Consider the following 19,182-nt stretch of genomic DNA (forward strand, 5'->3'; position numbering starts at 1 on the left):
AGAAGAACCACCATTGCTGAGCACCTCCCAAATGCCAACCACTTCCTGACCCAGTTGGTTCATCTTGACACAATCCACAAGGGGGCTGAGACCTTAAAGATCCAGACACTGAGGCTTAAAGAGAGTCAGTAACTTGTCCAAGATCCCACAGCAGAGGCAGGCCTGGCCCCCAGGCCCTTCTGTCTTCTCTGCTGTGCTCTCATCACCCCTCACCTCCACTGCCCCACACCCTACTAGGCACCAACAGGCTGCAAACTGCTGCTCCAAGCTTCGAAGCCAGGAGGCAGCCTCCCTTGGGCAAAGGTCCCCAGGAGACATTTTTTTTCTGCCACAATCTGGCTCCCTTCCTCCCCGCTATGGGCTTGAGGGGATGGTCTTAGAGGCCCCACCTAGAGGCAGGTAAGTGAGGCCTAGAGAAGGGGGCTTCCCACTGTACAACTCCAGAGGCCATATCCATGCAAGCTTCAGGATGAACAGCACTCCTCGGGCTCCTGATTGTTGGCGGCAGGGCGTGGACGTGAGTGAACTCAGGTCAGTTCTGCGGACTCCTAAGCAGACCCTTTGGGCTCCTAGGACGAAGGCTCGAGCCTTTCCTGGGCAGCTGGGGAGAGGCAGGAGAGGGCAGGCTGAGGCGCTCCACTCAGGGAGAAGGTTTGCACCTGGGCAGGCCAAGCCAGGAGGGGGGGCCGCTGAGGAAAGCTGACTGGCTGCCCCAGGCACTTTGTGTTGATGCAGCCGCCCCTGGGCTTCTGGAAGCTTCCCCTGGGTGCATTTAACAGCCAAGGTCGGGGCTCTGTTCCCACTGTGGATGCCTGGAATATTCGTGTTTTCCACATCCCTGTGTGGGAGCCAGAACCAGCTTCCGAGAGCCAGCAGAATTGAGCCTGAAGGGAGAAGGGAAGATTCTCTGGCCCTGGAACCACACTGATGGCCATTGTGTAAGTCAGGGACCCAGCTAGGCAGCTTTCTCCCTTTGCCTTTCTGGGTGCACAACCTGGGTCCCTCCTCTCCTATCCCCACTTTTCTTCTCTTTTTTCCTCCCCCTCCTCTTGCTCTTCTCCCCCATCCCCCTTCTGATAATTTACCCACAGACAAGCTGCGATGCTGTGGGAAGAGTCAGATCTGGTTCAAATCCCCCCTCCACAGCTCACAGGTGTGTGATTTAGGGCAGGTCATTGCCCTTTCTGAGCCTCTCTTACCTTCATGCAAAATGGGAGTATGATATCTGTCTGACAGATTGTTGGTGGGGTCAGTGAAATCATAAGGACATATGTTCTGGGACCATTTGCCCTGGGTCTAGATCCTGGGAACTACTTCTGTCTTTGAGAGGCCATATGGAATGGCATAAAGTTACTTAATCTGAGTCTTGGTTTTCCTTTGTATAAAACAGAAGTAATGATGGGACCTACTTCAAAGAGCTAGAGTGAGGAGTCAGACATGTCATGGAGGTCCTCAGCACATAGTAAGTGTCCAGTAGATGATTTGTTCTTATCTTCGCAGAGGATTGTTTGTCCTGCAGGAACCCAGGAAATAAGGGAAAAAGAATTCTCCATACAGAACTCCGCTGAGGCTAGCTGTGCTTCCGGCGGCGGGATGGTGAGGTTTGGGGCACAGGCTTTGTACATTGAAGCCTTAGAAGAGAAATATGATGTACTAGGAAGCATGACCCAGGCATCAGCGAAAGCCTGAACAGCCAGGAGAATGAAGGATGTTTAAATTATATATCAGTAAATGATCTATGGTCTTTATGCCTTGAATTTGATCTGTCCTAGCAGCCGCAGGTCCACACCGGTTTGAACATGTCTCTTTATGAGTCTGCCTTCCCCTCTAGATTGGTTGGTCCTTGAGGGCAAGGGCCATGTCATCCTTGGTTTTGTATCAAGTGTGGGTGTGTGACAGAAAGTGATTTAGGGATTGGACTTTTGATCCAAGGGGTCAAAAGACAGATGCCCTGAGACTTTTCCTGAAAGGTTTCTAAAGGGTCACTAAGCTGGTATGATATGAGTGAGGAGCCACTGGAGACCATCTTGGTTACCACAGAGGGAGAGCCTGCCTGAGAGTGATGTCAACCCAGAGGAAAGCAGACCTGAGACAGAGGCAGATACCTGATGACGTGTGAGCACCTGGATCCAGCCATTACTGAAGCAGGTTGACCAGTTTAGTTGTGTGAGTTGTTTCTTAAGTTGTTTTTCTTGAGTTGGCTTTCAGTCTCTTAAAATCCAAAGAGTCTAGATTAGTATGGTCTTTACCCCTCTTTATTTAAAAAAAAAAAAAAAAAAGTCTTAATTTTCAGATGATATCTGTGAAAATGTCCCCTGGTCTGCTAGAAATGAATGCTATCTTTCAGAGGCACATTTTGTCTTAGCTCTGGAACAGCCACATCTAGGGTGGCTTCCTTCTTCTGCCTTGAAGGGACCCTGCTTCCCTCACCTGTAAAATGAGGAGACCAACATTGTTGTGAAGATTCATTGAGAGAAGAGGAAAATCATGATTTCTTTGGCTTCATAAATGCAACTTCATTTTTCTTGTCCCATTGTTCCCCAAACTCAGTGTCACCAAACCAGGCTATTGCAGCAAGCCAGGAAAAGCAGGTGTGAGCAGCTCCACCTTCTCCCTTCCCCGGCTACTCCCCATACAATGCAAGGCTCCACCCCCAGAAATCTGGGCCTTAAAGCTTGGCTGGGAGAAAGCCCAACCAAAATGGTCAGCCTGGCCCGGTCTCCACTGGAAGCTTGCAGGCCTTTATCTCCACTGTGACTAAATTTGGATCTCAAACTTAGACAGTCAGCCTGGGAATTCCTGACGAATTCCAGCAAGGGCTAGCTGTTTTCATCAGTTTTTGCAGGGATGGGAAATACTTTTTCCAAGTAGCATGTTTAAATTAGAAGTAATAATTTGTCATTACAGAAAATTTAGAAAACACAGGGGGGGAATGTCCAATAATACCATTATCCCAACACAGCCCCCTGGAGATTTTTCCTTCTTTCCTGTGGGTCATTCCAACACAGTCTGGTTTGGGGGCTGTTGTTTGTTCATTTGCTTGCTTGCTTGTTTTTACAACCACGAGATCGGAGTGTATGTGTAGTTTTATATCTTGATTTTCCCACCGTGTTTTGACATAAACATGTTCCCGTGTTGTAAACTCTTTGCTGAGCGCCAGACGCGGTGCCTAGCACATCACCAGCACGATCTCAATAATGCTCACACCCATCCTAAAATCAGGGAACTTTAGGATTCCTGCTTTGCAGATGAGCAAACTGAGGCACAAAGAGGTAAGTGTCTCACCCAGTGTCGTGGTGAGGACAAGGCCGTCTGGCTTCACGGGTCATACCACTAACTAGGTACACATCTGTATCATGGTTCGTTCAACCTTTCTTAGAGAGAGCGATACCTGTTGTTCCAACTTGCTCAGCGCTAGTTCCTCACTGGAGACTGCGATTCCCTACTCTCAGTTCTAGGAGAGCAGCTATTGGGGGGAGTTGAGCACCTATGGTAGGTCTGGTCAGTAAGAGGCCTGGATCTCCCTGGCCTCTGTGATTGGCTCAGAGCGGGGCATGTGATCCAAGTGGGCCCACACAGGAAGGCTGTAGGCTGCTCCTACCCCATGCTGTGCCCAGTTGTCTTGAGAACCCTCCCGGGATTGGGCCACAGCAAAGGAGGACAGTGTGAGAAGCAGGGGAGACCAAGTCCTGTTGCAGCATTTCAGATTCTGGATCCAGCTATACCTGAAGTGGCTTCTTGGGTTCATGACACTGGACTTGAAAGGTAACTGAGTTTTTAAATCCCCTTAAACCAATCTGAGTTCGGTTTCTGTCACTTGAAACCGAGAGCTCTGGCAAGTTCACCCTGGTTTGTTGGTTGGCTGGTTTAGAGTGGTTTATACAATTTTTTTTTTTTTACCATTATAAATAATGCCGCAGTGAACATCTTTGCATATAGAGCTTATCCTTGATTAGAATGATTTCCTTGTGATATTTTCACAATAGTTACTTGGCAAAATGATCAAACATTATCAGGACTCTATGGACATAATTTGCAAAATGTTTCCTCAAGGTCAACAATGCTTTGTACCCCTCACCTTCACTCTCCAACAGTATGTGCTACTGCGATTTTTAAAATTGAGTTCTGAAGAAGCTTTCTTTTTTAACAAGCCAAAGTTGTATTTGTTTTTTAAACAGAAAAAATTATGTTAATATAAAACAGATAAAAATAGACAAAAACCAAAACACACAACACACAAAAGCACAACGCACAGGACCAGTGCAAACCCTTCCCAACCCAGTCCACCCAAGTTTTAAAATCTTTATTACAGATCCCCAAAGATTAGATTGTATTGGAGAAGTCACAGTATTGAATCAGAAAAATAAGAATAAGAGACATTTTTAAAAAGGTCTGTACACAGGTAGTGGGGAGATGGGGTGAGAGACGTACACTTCATCACTCCTACATCAAAAAACATAATGCAGAAGGGCTTCTGTGATTAGCACATATTTCTAGAATACTACTAGGTATGCTAGTCCCCTGCCCACTTTTTAAAGTTGCTTTTAAAAAGGATAAAAAGTGCACAGACACTTTCATAAGGCACAGACAGATTGTTGTACAAGTTGTTTCATTAGGGGCTTAGGAAAGACAATTAAATACCAAGAAATGCCAGGAGGCCACGTGTTCCTGAGCAGACATCCCTCTGCCGGAACTGGGGCAGAGATGGGATTGGCCAGGGGGAGGTTACTGCCTCTCATTCTCCAAGACTTTGCACAAGCCCGTTCTCAACTGGAACTGACGAGGTTCTCTGGGGACCAGGGGATTGTTTCCAGCAGCCACTCCCAAGCCTGAAAGTAGCAGGTAGCCATCACCCCAGGGGGCTCCCTGGGGGGACTTGAGGGTTATCATCAAAAGGTGGAGCCTTTGAGGGTTCTGCCCAAGGCCATTTTGGCAGCAGCTCGCTGATTACAAAGTGCCTGGCATTTCTAATGCTGAAGAGGCTTCTCGAAGCATGAAGCTTTCAGGAAGGCTCTGGGGCACTCATCAGGATAGATCCCCAAAGGCAACAGAATGGCTGACAAAGACAACGGGATTCTGTCCCTAGCATCTCATTGTCCTCTAATGTCTCTACTTCTGAAGGCAGAGCTAGGGCGCTGTCCTCTCAGCTCCACATCCCCAGCACCCCACACCTAGCAGGCACACAGCAGATGTTTGTTGAATGACTGTGTGCATGTGTATGTAGTGTTTTACCAAACCCCTGAGCCCTTGTAATTTGATTTCTGGATTTCTTCTGTAAACCTTTAAAGAGTACCTACTATGTGCTAGCACAGGCCCCAGTGCCTGATGGGGCACATGAAAGGTTATAAATCTGCCCAGCTCCAGACTGTCAGCTCCCTGTGGGCTCTGTCTTTAGTCCGTTTCCAGTGCCGTGTCCAGAACACAGGCCATGCGATGAGTGGGTGCTGAGCAAAGTGTTGCAGCACTTAGGGGAGCAGCTGCCCTGGGTAAACCCCAGGAGACTCCCAGTTCTGGGATTGGACTAGGGAAAGAAGCTTGTTTTGACTTGGAAACAGCCCAGTTTCTCTGGTGGTTCACAATAAACAGGCACAAGACCACAACAAAGGTGTAACTTCTGGTCTCCCCCTTCTCAGCCCTGGAATCCCTTCCTGAGGCCCAGGAAGGTGGTGGGACAACGCCTTGGCTCCTCCACAAAGTGGCCCCGTGTGTGCTTCTCTGTGTCACAAAGGAAGCCTTCGGGTTGGACTCAGGATCTCACATGGCTCAACTCTGCCAGAAGGCAGGCAGCGGGAAGGTGAGCCTGAAAGGAAGGACACTTGTCCTTCTAGGATATGGGTGGCAGAGGGACCACAGTCTGGGGCAGGAACCCTCCATATAGGTGCAGGTGCCCAGGGTCCCTCCAGGGGCTGCCCGGAGAAGGTTCTAGAAAGAAAATGCAAGGCAGTCTCAAGCTTTCCGGGGCTTGGGGCCAGGCAGCCAGGGAGTGGGACTGAGCACCAGACACTGCTGGGTTTGAATCCCAGCCCTGCCACCTATTGCATGTGATCCTATTCATTCACAGGACCTCAGTTCTCTGACCTGTCAAATGGGAATAATACCATATTTTATCGATTCTAAATAGCAGGTTTTTTTCCCCCCCTCACATTTCAAGTCTCTGATTAGAATGAATCCTATAGCTGAGGCATCTTAGTTAAATCTGCATATTTTCCCCTTAGTGGGACATAAGGCGGTATATTTTATCATCAGTGGTGTTTTAGATCTGACTCAGTGGGGTAAGAAGGCCTGCCTCGCAGGACCCCTGTGCGGGGATGCCTCTCCAGCCCAGCGCCGAGGCACATAATGGCGTGAAGTGAGAAAGAGGGGTTCCCTTTCCTCTTTTTCCCGCCATGTGAGGGCCATGTGAGCCGCTCCTCTATAGCACTGAATAGATCAGTTTAGAGCATCAGGAAATGTCTGGTTTTTAGAAGATAAACACCCCCTTAATTCCTCTTGGAAACAAGGAGGTTATTTATAGCAGCTGCGGAACAAGTTAAACAGGCCACCAGCTCCTTTTGATCTGGGTAACGGGTCACCAGGAGCACGGCCTGGGGCCACGTCGGGTCCAGGCCCTCAGTCACTGGTTTCCCAGTGATGGCTGTACATGACCCTGGCTAGAACCCAGGGGTGGGGGCAGTTAGGAAGGGCAAGGAATAGGGGAGACCAGCTGCCTCCCACGGGCTTCTGAGACCACCAGAGCTTGGGACTGGCTCAATCCTGTCAGTGGCACTGCTGCCTGGAGAACCAGCTCTAGTGGGGAGGAGGTCACACGTCCTCTCCCACGCGCTTTGCTGACACCCCGCATGGGGGACGTGGAAGGCTCCTGCTGGCCAAATGCAGCTGGGCCCTGGGTGCTACCGAGCTTCTCCAGCTCTTGTCCTGGGGCTCCAGTCCTTCCCCAAAAACTTCCGTCACAAAATTTGAAGGTGGGCATGTTTCCCAGATTCACTAGGGAAAAATAGCCAACTAGGGTTCCTTGCAGGAGCAAGGGTGGGGGTTCTGGAGTTGAGATCAGGTCAGAACACTATGACCACTTCAGACAGAGAAGAAGCAGGTGGTCCAAGAGCATCGCAAAGACCGACTGGTCTTACGGGCTTTGATTTGATGAGGGCCCAACTGGGCTGGGCTCTGGGCCCCCAGACACCTGGCAAACATGTGCTCTATGAATGCAGAAACTCTCTGAATGTTCTCCTTTCCCTGCCATCATCTGTGCGGCAGAGGAGCAGTTTAGGAATTGTAGTAAAAATGTTACCCATTCGTTGCAGGGTGTCGGGCTTTTTAGATGTTATGCTGGTCCTCTCGTGGGTTCTGGAGTGGGCAGGTACTGGGCCTCATCTTAGACAGATTGGGAACTGAGAATCAGAGAGGCCCAGGGGCTTCCTTAAAGGTACAGCACAAAGTAGGGCAGAGGTTAGGCCCAGACAGAACTGGAGGCAAAAGGAAGGAGCTGGCCTGGGCCAGCCTATCAGCCCCGGGGTAGTCTGGGAGTCTGCAGACGTGGGCCTCAGCAGGGGTGAAGAAGTCAGGGACAGGGCCAGGTCCCAGGAAATGCCTGCAAATGGCCCTGGACTCTCCCTGAAGCGGGGGAGTCCTACGGTCAGCATTTTAATATCTCAGCTATTAACATTTTAATGATCATTTAACATCTTAGTAATCAGCAGCGAAAGAGAAGCTGAGAATCAGAACCAGTTGCAAAGTCTTTTCCTCCTCCCACTTCCCCAGCAGCTTGCCCTGGTGGTGCCCACTGCTGCTGGTGAATGCCAGGCCCGGGGTGACAAAACAAAATGTGGAGAGCCGTCTGCAGGATGGGGTGGTCTTTCCAACTGCAGGTGAGTCAGCTGCCTCCTGGATTCTTTCCCTCCCCCAGGAAAAGAGAACCTGCTGCTTGTCTTCTTGGGGACAGCAAGGGGTGGGACAGACAAAAAACATCTAGAGGGACCGAGTCAAGGTGCACTATGCTTATTATTAGGCTATCTGGGGTGAAGGGGTGAAAGGCTTCTGGGGATGACAGCACCCAGAGCTCTCAGTGGGCCGCAGCACCCATCCAATCTCCTCTCCAGGACTGAGGAAGAAACTAAAAAAGCAAATTGTTCTTTTCTATTCTCCACCCACCTTCCCCCCAAGGCGTTGCTGCTTGGGAGCTGTAAACAATGAGCTATTTTTTCCTCCCCTTAGAAAATCTGAGTGTCCCTTTTCTATACCATCCAAGGGAGTTCTCTTTAGGTGCAGGCTTCATACATTCAAAACCAGCTGACGTTCCAGCCCCAGAAAGTGAATAATCTCGAGTCACGCTACCGTCTGGGCTCTGGATTGCACATTTCTTAGTGTTAAATAACCTCCTAGAGCCAGGATCCCTGGATAAATATCTATGCGTTCTCGCTCACTCATTCTCTCACACACATTCCCTCTCTCTTCTCTGGCAGCTCCCTCCCCTCATCCTCTCTCACACACACTCAACCCAACTCCAGCAAAGAGCATTGCACAGAGAATGCTGTTTCCCAGCTGAGAGGTCACCAAGGGACAGGGTGGTCTGCCAGGCAGTTCCTGAGCTCGCTGTTGGGACGGCATTTTGGGGGCAAAGCACTTTTGAGCCAGAAGCAGCCCTTGCCTCGGCTCAGACCCCCAGGGCCTCATCTCCATGACTGTCATGCCTTGCCCACCACTGGAGAGTGGCAGCCTGGATGGCCACTGCCCTTGGACCCCCTGGTGGCCACAGCGGTTGCCTGGCCCAGGGGGCCTTCAGAAAGGTGACCTTGCTCTGGCCAAGGCCCATTGGCAGGCCAGGCTATGGCCTATAGATCTTAATGACATCCTTGATGGGCCGCCGGCAGATGGGGCAGCAGGCGCGAGCCTGCCTCTTGAGCCGCAGGCCACAGCTGTGGCACAGACACATATGTCCACACGTGTAGATGACTGTGTCCACTTCGCCGTCAAAACACACCGTGCACTCGCCGTTCTTGCTGCCTGCCGGCTCTGGTGGGGAGAACATGGGGGACACTGGGGGGCTCAGTGGGGAGCTGGGTGCGGTCACTGCAAAAAGGGAGAACAAGACAGACCATAATAATGTGGTTTTCAGGGGGGCTCCACTGGGGCAACCCCCAGAAGCCAGAGCTTCTGTGGCCGAACTTGTGGGGAAATTATTTTGAGAGACACTTGGGTTTTTCTTCTGGGCTTTGCCCCTTCCCTACCCTCCTTCCCCCAAGCATCAAACACCATTATCTCCCTTTGGGATACGATATGTAGATATCTCCTCCCTCCAGATGAATGTACAGCCGGGGAAGGAGAGGATGCAGGGGGCAAAGGTGGCCATCCTTGCTCAGTCTCAGGAAGGTTCTGGCACAGCTGAAGGAGCCAGGGCAGCCCCTACCCCCTCTAGGGTTTATACCTCCTTACCCAAGGATGACTCAGATGCTGAGGAGGACTGGTTGACACTGAAGGCCATATCAGAGTCGCTATCATCCTGGGAGCCGCTGAGGGACCCTGATGGGGATGTGGTCGCAGGGCTGGACTGCAGGGTGCCTGAGACCAAAGAGACTTCATCAGGGAAGGTGGGAGGTGGGTCCTGTTCTGCTAGTCCCTGGTTCTTTTGCACCTTAGCTTCCCTATCTGTCTAATGGGGGGGGTGGTAAAAGTTACCTCCCAGGTTTCTGCTAAGGACTGATGGAACCATCTATGTGGGGTGGACACCTATTCTTTGCCTGCTCAGCCTCCATTCCTGTTTATTTCAGAAACAGTACCAGGATTTTGTTTGGGGCACTGACTTCACCCTCACTCACATGATCCAGGCCAGGCCAAGAAGAACTTCCACCCCTTGGTCTCACTGATGGTTTAGATAAGGCTACATAACCCAGTGGAGGTCAAAGAGGTCTTCATGAGAACAACTACAACTGCTGGGAAAGAAGGGGCCCATCCATTCGGAGGTAGGTCTGGCACCGTAGAGCCTGCTTGAGAGGCTCTACATAGGGGAAAGTGAGCTTTGGGATGGGATCCTGCTGGCATGCTTTTAAAACCTCAATCCAGCTGCTCCTGAATCCATCCAATACAGTCCCAGACTTTTGAGGTATGTGTACCCATACCTTTCCCTTTCAGTTTAGGGCACTTTGAGTGGGGTTTTGTCACTTTCAACTACAAGATTCCTGACTAGTAGTATTCAACAGGAATGAGTTTTCTTCCTTGTGTTCACTGCCATTTCAGATAATAATGGCTTATTTATTAGGTGAGAGAGATGTTCCTTCCCTTACCCTACTTGAGGATGGATGGACAAATAATGGAGTGCTGGGGTTGCTGTCAGGTAGAAATCAGGACAGCAGGTCCCTGGCCTCCAAAAGAAGTTGCTTCCATTCTACCTTCTCTTCCTGACCACTCAAGGACTCATCCTGGTTCCCCTGGAGGTGCTGGGGAGGAACGTAAGGAAGACCGATTCTAGGCTTAGTTCTTGCCAAAGCCACAGTGGAAACTTAGGCAACTCATCTCAGGGTAAATGATGACTATATCTGGTCATCCCTTAAACAACAACAACAACAAACGATGACCTTCCTTCTTGTTCTTCTGCCTACAAACAGCAGTCATTGATGTTACTGCGTATTAAACATGCTGTACATGGCAGGCACCTGCTGGAAGCATTATATTAACCTCATCATTTCACCCTCCTGACGATGCCACGATGCAGGTGATTACTCCCTCTCTACACAGAAGGAATCCAAGGCTCAGAGAGGGTCTGTGATTTGCCCAACATCTTCATGGCTGACCAGCTATCTGACTGGGACAGTGAGTTAATCTCTCTGTGCTTCAGTTTTCTTTCCTGTGGATGGGATAGTGATACTGGTCTCACAGAGGCATAGAGTATAAAATTCAATGAGGAAAACATGAAGTGGTCATCATTTCTGTTACCATTTGGACTGACTTCTTGAATCATGAAAATGGAACGGGGCTCTCTGGGAGCCTTCCCTGACTACCACCTCCTTTCTACCAAATGGGAGAGAAGGCCCTCTGCAGTGGCCCACAGCATTCCATTCAGGGGTGTCTGTAGGGTCCCCCTGTGCTTAGCCTGTGTCCTGTCCTCTGCCATGCCCCACCCTGGAGCCTAGCGCCTGGTCCACAGCTGGGGGGTGCTCCATGTCTATTGGTGGCAGGAATGAAGGCAAATCGTGTCAAAATAAGATGGTTCAAGCCTCCATCCCATTTTCTGTAGACACTGTTATTTTGATGTCCTCTCAAGTGTAGTTGTATTTGCTTTTTCTTCTACAACTTAATATGCCTCATGTATGTAAAAAATAAATATGTGATATAATAAGTCATAACAACAGAAATAAAAATTGCACTGACCATCTACCGACTGCATGAAGCCGTCCAGGCCCTGACCTCAGTGGGAACTTAGGTCCGTGTGGGCAAAGGGTGGGTTTGGGAGCAGCAACATGACATCCCTGGGACACTTGTTTGAACTGCATTTCGGGGCCACCCTGACTGAATCAGAAACTCTAGGTGGAGGCAGGAGGGTGCTAACATGCGCTCAAGCCTGGAAAGCGGGCCTGGGCTTCCGCCGTGGCTCAGCTACCCAGCGGACGGCCCCGCGCGTGCGCGATCGGTCGGGGAACTCACCGAGGAGGCGCAGCTGGCCGGCGGCGCCGCCACGCACGGCGAAGAAGGCCCAGAGTGCCTGCGTGGTGTCGACGCACAGCAGGCGGCCGCGCGGGCGTCCGTTGACGCCCAGGAGCACGTCGCCGCCGGGCCGCAGCGTGAAGCTGAGCGCGTCGCCGCCGCTTGGCACAGGCCCGGCACGCGCCACCACCCAGTACTCCTTGCGGTCGAGCAGCGCGTCGGGGTCGGCCGGCAGCTCCGCAGGCCGGAGCCCGCCCGGGTCGCACGACGTGATGCCGAAGGCCAGCGCGCTGGGCGCCGCTAGCCCCGGGCGGCCCACCTCCACGAAGAGGCTCTCGCCGGGTCGCAGCGGGCGTTCGGAGAAGACGAGCGTGCGGCCGCCATCGGGCCGCGGCGCACAGGCCACTTTGCGGTCGGCGGACAGACTCACGTCGGGTCCGCGCGTGGCATGGAAGCGCAGATCAGCCTCGAGCAGCGCCGGCGACGATGCGGGCCGCGGGCGCTCGCGGGGTCCGCACGGGATGGCGGCGGCCGAGGCGTCGGCGGGCAGCGGGCCCAGGGCGCGGCCCAGTGCCAGGTGGCCCAGCTTGGCCACCACCTGGTTGTTCTCCAGCTCGTTGTTGTCGAAGTTGGCGGCGTCGTGGCTGCTGGGCGGCAGGCAGGCGCTGAAACGGGCCTGGCTGAGGCGTGCGGGCGTCAGCGTGTCGGCGAAGGCGCTCTCTGCTCCGGGGCAGAAGGGGGGTGGTGAGGGTGCGGGCTGCTGGCGGGGAGCCCTCGGTGCCCCCACTGCCCCTCGCCCGCGCCCCATAGCCCCTCAGTTTTTTCTAGTTTATGTGTGTGCTGATTCAAGAACCACAGGTGCACAGACTGAGTAAGCACAATCCTGTTGACTTCTCTTTGGGTTGGGCAGGTGAGGCCTTTTCTGTTTTCCTTCCTTCGTCCCTCCCTGCCTTCCTCCTTCCTTTCTTCTCCCTGCCCCTCCCCTCCTTCCTTTCCTCCCCCACTCCGGAGGTTTTCTTACACTTTGGAAGATTTGAAGACCCTTTATTGTTGGCCTCCCCAGCTAAAACATAAGCTCCATGAAGGAAGACTTTTTGCTTTTTATTTGTGGCCTTATGTGACAGGTGCTATTGTTAAGCTCCCTTGGTGTGTTATCTGAGTCCTCACACAACCTGCGAGGTGTGTTCTGTTATTACCAGCCATTTAGCCAAGAAGGAAGGTGAGGCACAGAGGGGTTAAAGAATGCGACCAAGGTCACACAGGTACTGGCAAAGCCACAAGAACCCCCAGCTCTTTAGCACTGTGCTGACACTGAAAGAACGCAGCACAGAGCCCTGTGCCTGGGTGCTGCACAGACACTGAATATGTTAGCTTTCTGCGAGACAGCCTCATTTTATAGGACACAAAACTAAGAATTTTAAGTCACCATCATGAAAATATTTTTGAATAATTTTTAGTGGTATGGAACATGTTCTTGATACTACATATGATATAGTTAAGTAAAAAAACAAAATAGTGTTTCATTTAGGTAATACAGGTCTTCATACTTTGGTAGATTACTTGCCGATTGTCTCTCCAACAAGAATGTGAGTCCTTGCCTGTCTTTTCACTATCACCTTCTCAGGGCTTAGCAGTGTGATGGGCAAAGACCTCCATTCTTTATTGGATGGATGGATGAATGCATGAATGAGGTTTGAGGAAGACTGCCACTCTGAGTAACAAATCAGGGAAAGAAACAGTCATTGAAGTATTATGAAGTTTTTTTTAGTGATAAAGATATCCTCATTAACCATAATAAGTAAAGCAAGAAAAAGTGTTTTTCAAACTTCTCTAACTAGACCCCTCTAGCTAAGATTTGTCATTCTGTAATTTATATCATGGAAAACAAACTATTCCTCTTTTTAGTTTTCCAAATATAAAATTGTCATAATAATGAATATGCTTTTTCAAAAAGCATGCCCTAGCCCCTAGTGCAAGTCTGGTATGTTACTCCCTACTCCACCGGCAGAAATCTACAGGGCAGATTTTATAAACTGGCCATCCCTGTTCTGACCCTGGCTCACAGAACTGTTTGGCCTACTGGTGTATTATTCAATATTTCTATAATAAATATATATATTATAAGTCTTATCAGAAAACCCCAATATTTAAAAAAATCTTTTTAAAAAAGATTTTATTTATTTATTTGACAGATGGAGATTACAAGTAGGCAGAGAGGCAGGCAGGGTGGGGGGGAAGCAGACTCCCTGCTGAGCAGAGAGCCCGATGTGGGGCTTGATCCCAGGACCCTGAGATCATGACCTGAGCCAAAGCAGAGGCTTTAACCTACTGAGCCACCCAGGCGCCCCTAAAAAATCTTTTAAAATCAGTAGTTAATAATGTGGGAAAACACCAATGATATAACATTAAGTAACAAAAGAAGATACAAAACTGAATATATCATTTGATTCCAATGGTGTATGTATAGGATGCATAGGAAAAATACAGGGAGGAGATACATAATCTGAGGATGGTTATCTCTGGTTGTAAATTGACTTCTTTACGGTTTTAGATTTTCTCACTTTTCTCTAGTGAACATGTATTGGTTTTGTAATCAGAAAAAAAAGGCACATATAAAAGACTCATGTGTTTTAGTTTTTTTTCTTTTAAAGACATTTTCGATAAGTGGATGTTTCTCACGTAGCATCCACTTCTGGTGGAGCCTCCTGATGCACTTTCCCAGGCCTCTCTGTCCCACCCATCCTGCTAGGCAAGCCTCAAGGCATTATCCTTGGGCTTGCCCTGGGCCTCTGCCCTTGTCAGTGTCTGCTGCTGTCCCCCACCCCAGTGCTGCTCCTCCTTGCCCCAGCAGCTCTACACAGGAGTCCATCCTTCAGTGCGGCATTCTCATTAAGAGCATGGCCTGTGGAGATGGTTCAGGTCCTGGGTTCTGCCCTTCCTGGCTACGTGACTTTAGGTAAGTCACTTAATCTCTTAGAGCCTCGGCTTCCTCAGCTTCAAATGGGATAATCCTGGTCCCCCTCCCTCACGTGGTTACAGAGATGACATTAGATGTTGTTATGAATAGTGTAGCCCAGAAGATGGGACAAAGTAAGTGCTCAAAACATGTTAGTTATTATCGCTATTCCCTCAGTGCTTTTTGAACAAAATGTATAGAGCACTTGCCATGTGCCAAACACTGTGCTGGGTGCTGGGTAAAGAGAGGTAAACAAGCAGGCATGGCTTCTGTGTTCATGGAGCTCCCCTTCCAGTGGGTGAGGCAGACTTTAATGAAGCACTGACATAAAACCACGTAAGGACAAACTGTGATGAGTGTTACTAAGAGCCGCTGTCGTGCATGGCTCTGTAGAATGAGCATGCTTCAGTGTGGGAACTCAGACTCTGAAAGGCAAGGAGAGTTACTCCACATCATGCAACCAGGGAGTGACAACTGGAGTTCTCTGAGCGTGTGTGAAAGGGGGACTTGGTCAAAAGTGAGGCCAGAACAGGTCTCTGTGACAGTGAAGATGGAGTGAAGACCTGAAGGCCAAGGGAGTAGAGGGGTGCCTGGGAAGTGGGATATAACCATTCCAGGCAGAAGGGATAAACTGAAGAAACAGCATTTCTGAGGTGAAAGGTTAGTCTCTAAGACTGGTCTAACAACATATGTGACAGCATTTAGGCTAATACCTGGCACACATCAGCCCCTCAGTAAAGGTTGGGCCTCCTCACTTATCTCTGTGTGAGGAACTTTGTCCCCATCAGACATTGTCCCTGAGTGAGACAAGCCCAAGTCAGCACACTTCAGAATCCACCTCTCAAAAGATTCTCTGTGGAGAATCAGAAATCCCAGAATACCAAGAGACCCCCAAGGGAGCTTATCAAGACTTCCTAACTTCTAACCTGTGATTTGCCTCCAAACTCTCTAGACCTGATGAAAGTACATACATTTTTTTGAAACCCTGCCTACCAGATGCAATTCTGTGCATTATCCCCATAAATCCTCACCACTATCTCATGTAGCTCTGCAAAGTGGGTACTTTTCACAGCAGGAGAACACCAAGGCTCTGAGAGGTGGAGTGAGTTATTTAAAGTCACACAGCCAGGGGTGACAGAAATGGGATTCCATCTTAGGCTGTATGACTCCAAAACCAGATCCCCTGACCACTAGCGGTACTGCCTCCAAAGTTCACCTGTCTTTGTTCCACTCTTAGAGCTGCCAGCACGTGGACTCAGCCTTCGGCCAAGTCGCTCTTGGAGTTGCAGTCCCCACGAGTTTAATATGATCTCTGAGAGAATGAGTCTGGCAGTTCTGTTCCCGCCCCAAACATCTACTAAATAGCAGTCCAGGGGCGCCTGGGTGGCTCAGTGGGTTGAAGCCTCTGCCTTTGGCTCAGGTCATGATCCCAGGATCCTGGGATCGAGCCCCGCATTGGGTTTTCTGCTTAGCAGGGAGCCTGTTTCCTCCTCTCTCTCTCTCTCTCTGCCTGCCTCTCTGCCTACTTGTGATCTCTGTCACATAAACAAATAAAATCTTTAAATAAATAAGTAGCAGTCCAAGGCCAGGCACAGGGAGACTGAGGTGGCTAAGATTGGCTCCACAACCTCCAACTCTCCCTGGCCCATATACAGAGCCTGGCTCTGGATCTGGGAGAAAGTTGGATTCTTTCCTTTCCCTAGCTCTCTCAGGTCAAATATATCTGGGACTAGATGGAAGCAGAGCTGAATTTGTCTCAGGAGAAACCATATTTGTGTGAAGATGAAGGAAGCCAGGAATGAATTAGAGACAGAAAAGACCGTTCATCAGTCACTCATTGTCTCCAAAGGTGTTTTAGGACATGCTGGCAGAATGGATGTAAGGAGAGGAAAAGAGGAATTAGGAATGACTCTTGAGGTTTTGGACCAGTCAAGCAAGTGGGTGGTGCCCTTCAGTGACAGTGGGGATGGCTGCCTGAATGTGTTCAGTGTGGAATGCCTGTTGGATGGCAGGAGGAGATGTGAGTAGGTAAAGGGAGGCATCAGGGCTGAGAATATGGACTTGGGAGCCAACATCCTAAAGATGGGATTCAAAGCCTGGTGACAGGCTTGGATCATCATCTGGAGAAAGGGTAGATGAAGATATGGTCTTGCTTTATGATGGCTTATTAAACTTCACATATGTTTTGTACACTTTTCTACATGCATATTGATAGAGAAGAAAGCTGACAATAGAACCCTGGGGTTCTCAGCATATGGAGACAGGCAGGGAAGAACCAGAAAAGAAGCCAAGGAGGAACAGCCAGGGATTCAGGAGGAAAACCAGAAGCTTGTGAAACCAGGGGGCATGAGCAGGTCGGAGAGGCAGGGAGAGATGACCTGTGCCAAAAGTGAGAGGCCAGGTAAGAGGACAAGCCTGAGCTCTGGATCTGACAGCATGGGGCTGAAGGGAGAGCTTGCAGGCTGAAGTCTGGTGAGACCATGAGGACAGCTTGGGAGCAGCCAGATTTCAGTGCATGAGGCAGAAATTGGATAAAATCATTGTGAGGAAGTACATGAGCACCCGCTACCCCACGTGTCACTGCTACAGCTGGGAACAACTTTCTCCAAAGTACCTGCTGGTGAACTTAACCCAGGAGAAGATGAAAATGAAGGACTAAAATGCTGACAGATAGTGGTCATCAAGATCAAGTCCAGCCAGACTGGGTCATTGTTAATTGCATTAACTGGTAGAGACCAAATTTTGAACCTCTTCAGTATCCATTTTTTCCTGTACATACTACAAAGCCTAAGGAAAAAAGTTGTTTTGGTTCAACTTTAAGAGGAAGCCTTGTTTATAGTCCCTAAAAATTACAAGCTGGTAGCTATACCATTGTTTGAATTGCATGACAATACACCAGGCTCTGGACCATCATTTCTTGTCTCCTTCAACTTCTGAACAAGTTCAATTTTATATACAGCTAAATTCTGTGCAGTGGTGAAACGAACACACAGCCATACACAGTGTAGAATGAACATGGTAAAAAAGTCTTTTCAGGGTTATTTCTTTCCCATTCCCTAAATTGCTACCTACTTCCTACTGTTAGAATAGTAGAGTTAATGTGGAGAACCATATTATATATGGCCATGTATAACATATATACATATATATGTATATACATGTAGTATAAACAAATGTGATATATAATTTATTATTGTTTCTACTCATACTTCTTTGTACATTAAAGAAAGTGGACTTCTTTTTGTATTTTCTTTTACATTTCACATTAAACTTTTAAAATTAAAAAAATACATATTACTGGGATAAGATAAAGAGGATTGGGATGAGCCAAAGAGGGAGGTGGAGAGGATAGCAAAGATATTTTTGAAAAAATTTTGCTCTGAAGAAGAGCAGGGAAATGAGAAAGTAGTTGGTGGAGAAGATTGCCAAGGGCATTAAAAAAAAAAAAAAAAAAGATTTACTTATTTTAGAAAGAGCACAAGCCAAAGGGATGGAGGGAGAGAGAATCTCAAGCAGACTCCACGCTGAGCACAGAGCCCAACGTGGGGCTCAATCACCTGATCCTGAGATCATGACCTGAGCCGAGACCAAAAGTTGGAAGCTTGACCAAATGAGCCACCCAGGTGCTGCAAGGGGATTTTTTTTTTTTTTTTTTAATGGAAACCAGACCTCTTTTATGTGCTTCATGAGAACAATTTTGTGGAGAGGGCGAAAGTGAAGGTGGAAAAAGAGACAAATGATAGGAGCAATGTCTCCAAAGAGGCAGGAGGGAATAGGAGCAGAGCTCCTTCAGCCATGGCCATAGGAGGGCTCGCAGCAGGGCAGGGGTATTAGGGCTTAAGAAGGAAAGATGCAGATGCCAGGTCTGTGGGCCACTGAACCCATGCTTTCTGACGGAAGAAGACTGGACCAGGGGAGACAGACCTCCACTGGACAGTGTCCGGTCCTGGATGTGACCTTAGTTTCCTTCTGCAATGTGAGGACCTTCATCCCTGTCTCATAGGTCCGTGGGAAAGGTTAATGGCAGATCTGTGGAATAACAATGACTTGGCACTGTGCCTGGCACAGAGTAGGCCTTCAGGAGCCTGGGAAACCACAGTCCTTCAGGCAACCCTGCCAGGCAAATGCCTTACTATCAAGACAGGGAGCTGGGTGCTGGCCTGGACCATTTAGAGAGAATACATTCACTGCAAAATCCAGTTCCCCTGTGCTGCTCCCCACTGAGGCTCTGGATGAAGCCACCTGCAGCCATTCCTCCCTGTGTGCTGTGGGATGCTCACAGCTCCCATGCTGAGGCACCCCTCCAGGGTCCTGGACCCAACCCTCTCCTCTAACATGACCATTTATCAGCTGGGGGACCTTGAGCAAGTCCTGCCTCTCTTTAGGTCTCAGTTTCCTCACTTGAAGCATGGGGTACAGTTGACCTGTAGGCCTTATATCTGGATCCATAAGTTCAAGTCTTGGCCAAACACTTTGTTTATAACACTAATAAATAACAAACATCAACTCTAACACCACCAACTGATAGGTAACCTTGGTCAAATTATCCATCCGTGCAGGGTCTGCAAATGGGGACGATGCTACTTCCTGCC

General features: G+C 49.4%; 1 protein-coding gene and 1 pseudogene across 1 annotated transcript in view; one reads left to right on the plus strand and one right to left on the minus strand.

Annotated features, from left to right (window-relative positions):
• Window positions 1-4,141: 4,141 nt before the first annotated feature.
• LOC111141190 (neuralized E3 ubiquitin protein ligase 1B) overlaps window positions 4,142-19,182 on the minus strand; it is a 38,589-nt gene continuing 23,548 nt past the window's right edge. Inside the window, exons 3-5 of the mRNA XM_022493579.1 lie at window positions 11,635-12,354; window positions 9,430-9,555; window positions 4,142-9,066 (exon numbers count right to left, since the gene is read on the minus strand). Of these exons, the coding sequence (XP_022349287.1) occupies window positions 8,822-9,066; window positions 9,430-9,555; window positions 11,635-12,354 (1,091 nt within the window). The 3' untranslated portion in view covers window positions 4,142-8,821. The remainder of the gene's footprint in view (window positions 9,067-9,429; window positions 9,556-11,634; window positions 12,355-19,182) is intronic.
• LOC111141037 lies at window positions 14,853-17,553 on the plus strand (annotated as a pseudogene).

Source organism: Enhydra lutris, unplaced genomic scaffold, assembly GCF_002288905.1.
Source record: "Enhydra lutris kenyoni isolate GAN:26980312 unplaced genomic scaffold, ASM228890v2 scaffoldscaffold5, whole genome shotgun sequence".
Lineage (NCBI taxonomy): Eukaryota > Metazoa > Chordata > Mammalia > Carnivora > Mustelidae > Enhydra > Enhydra lutris.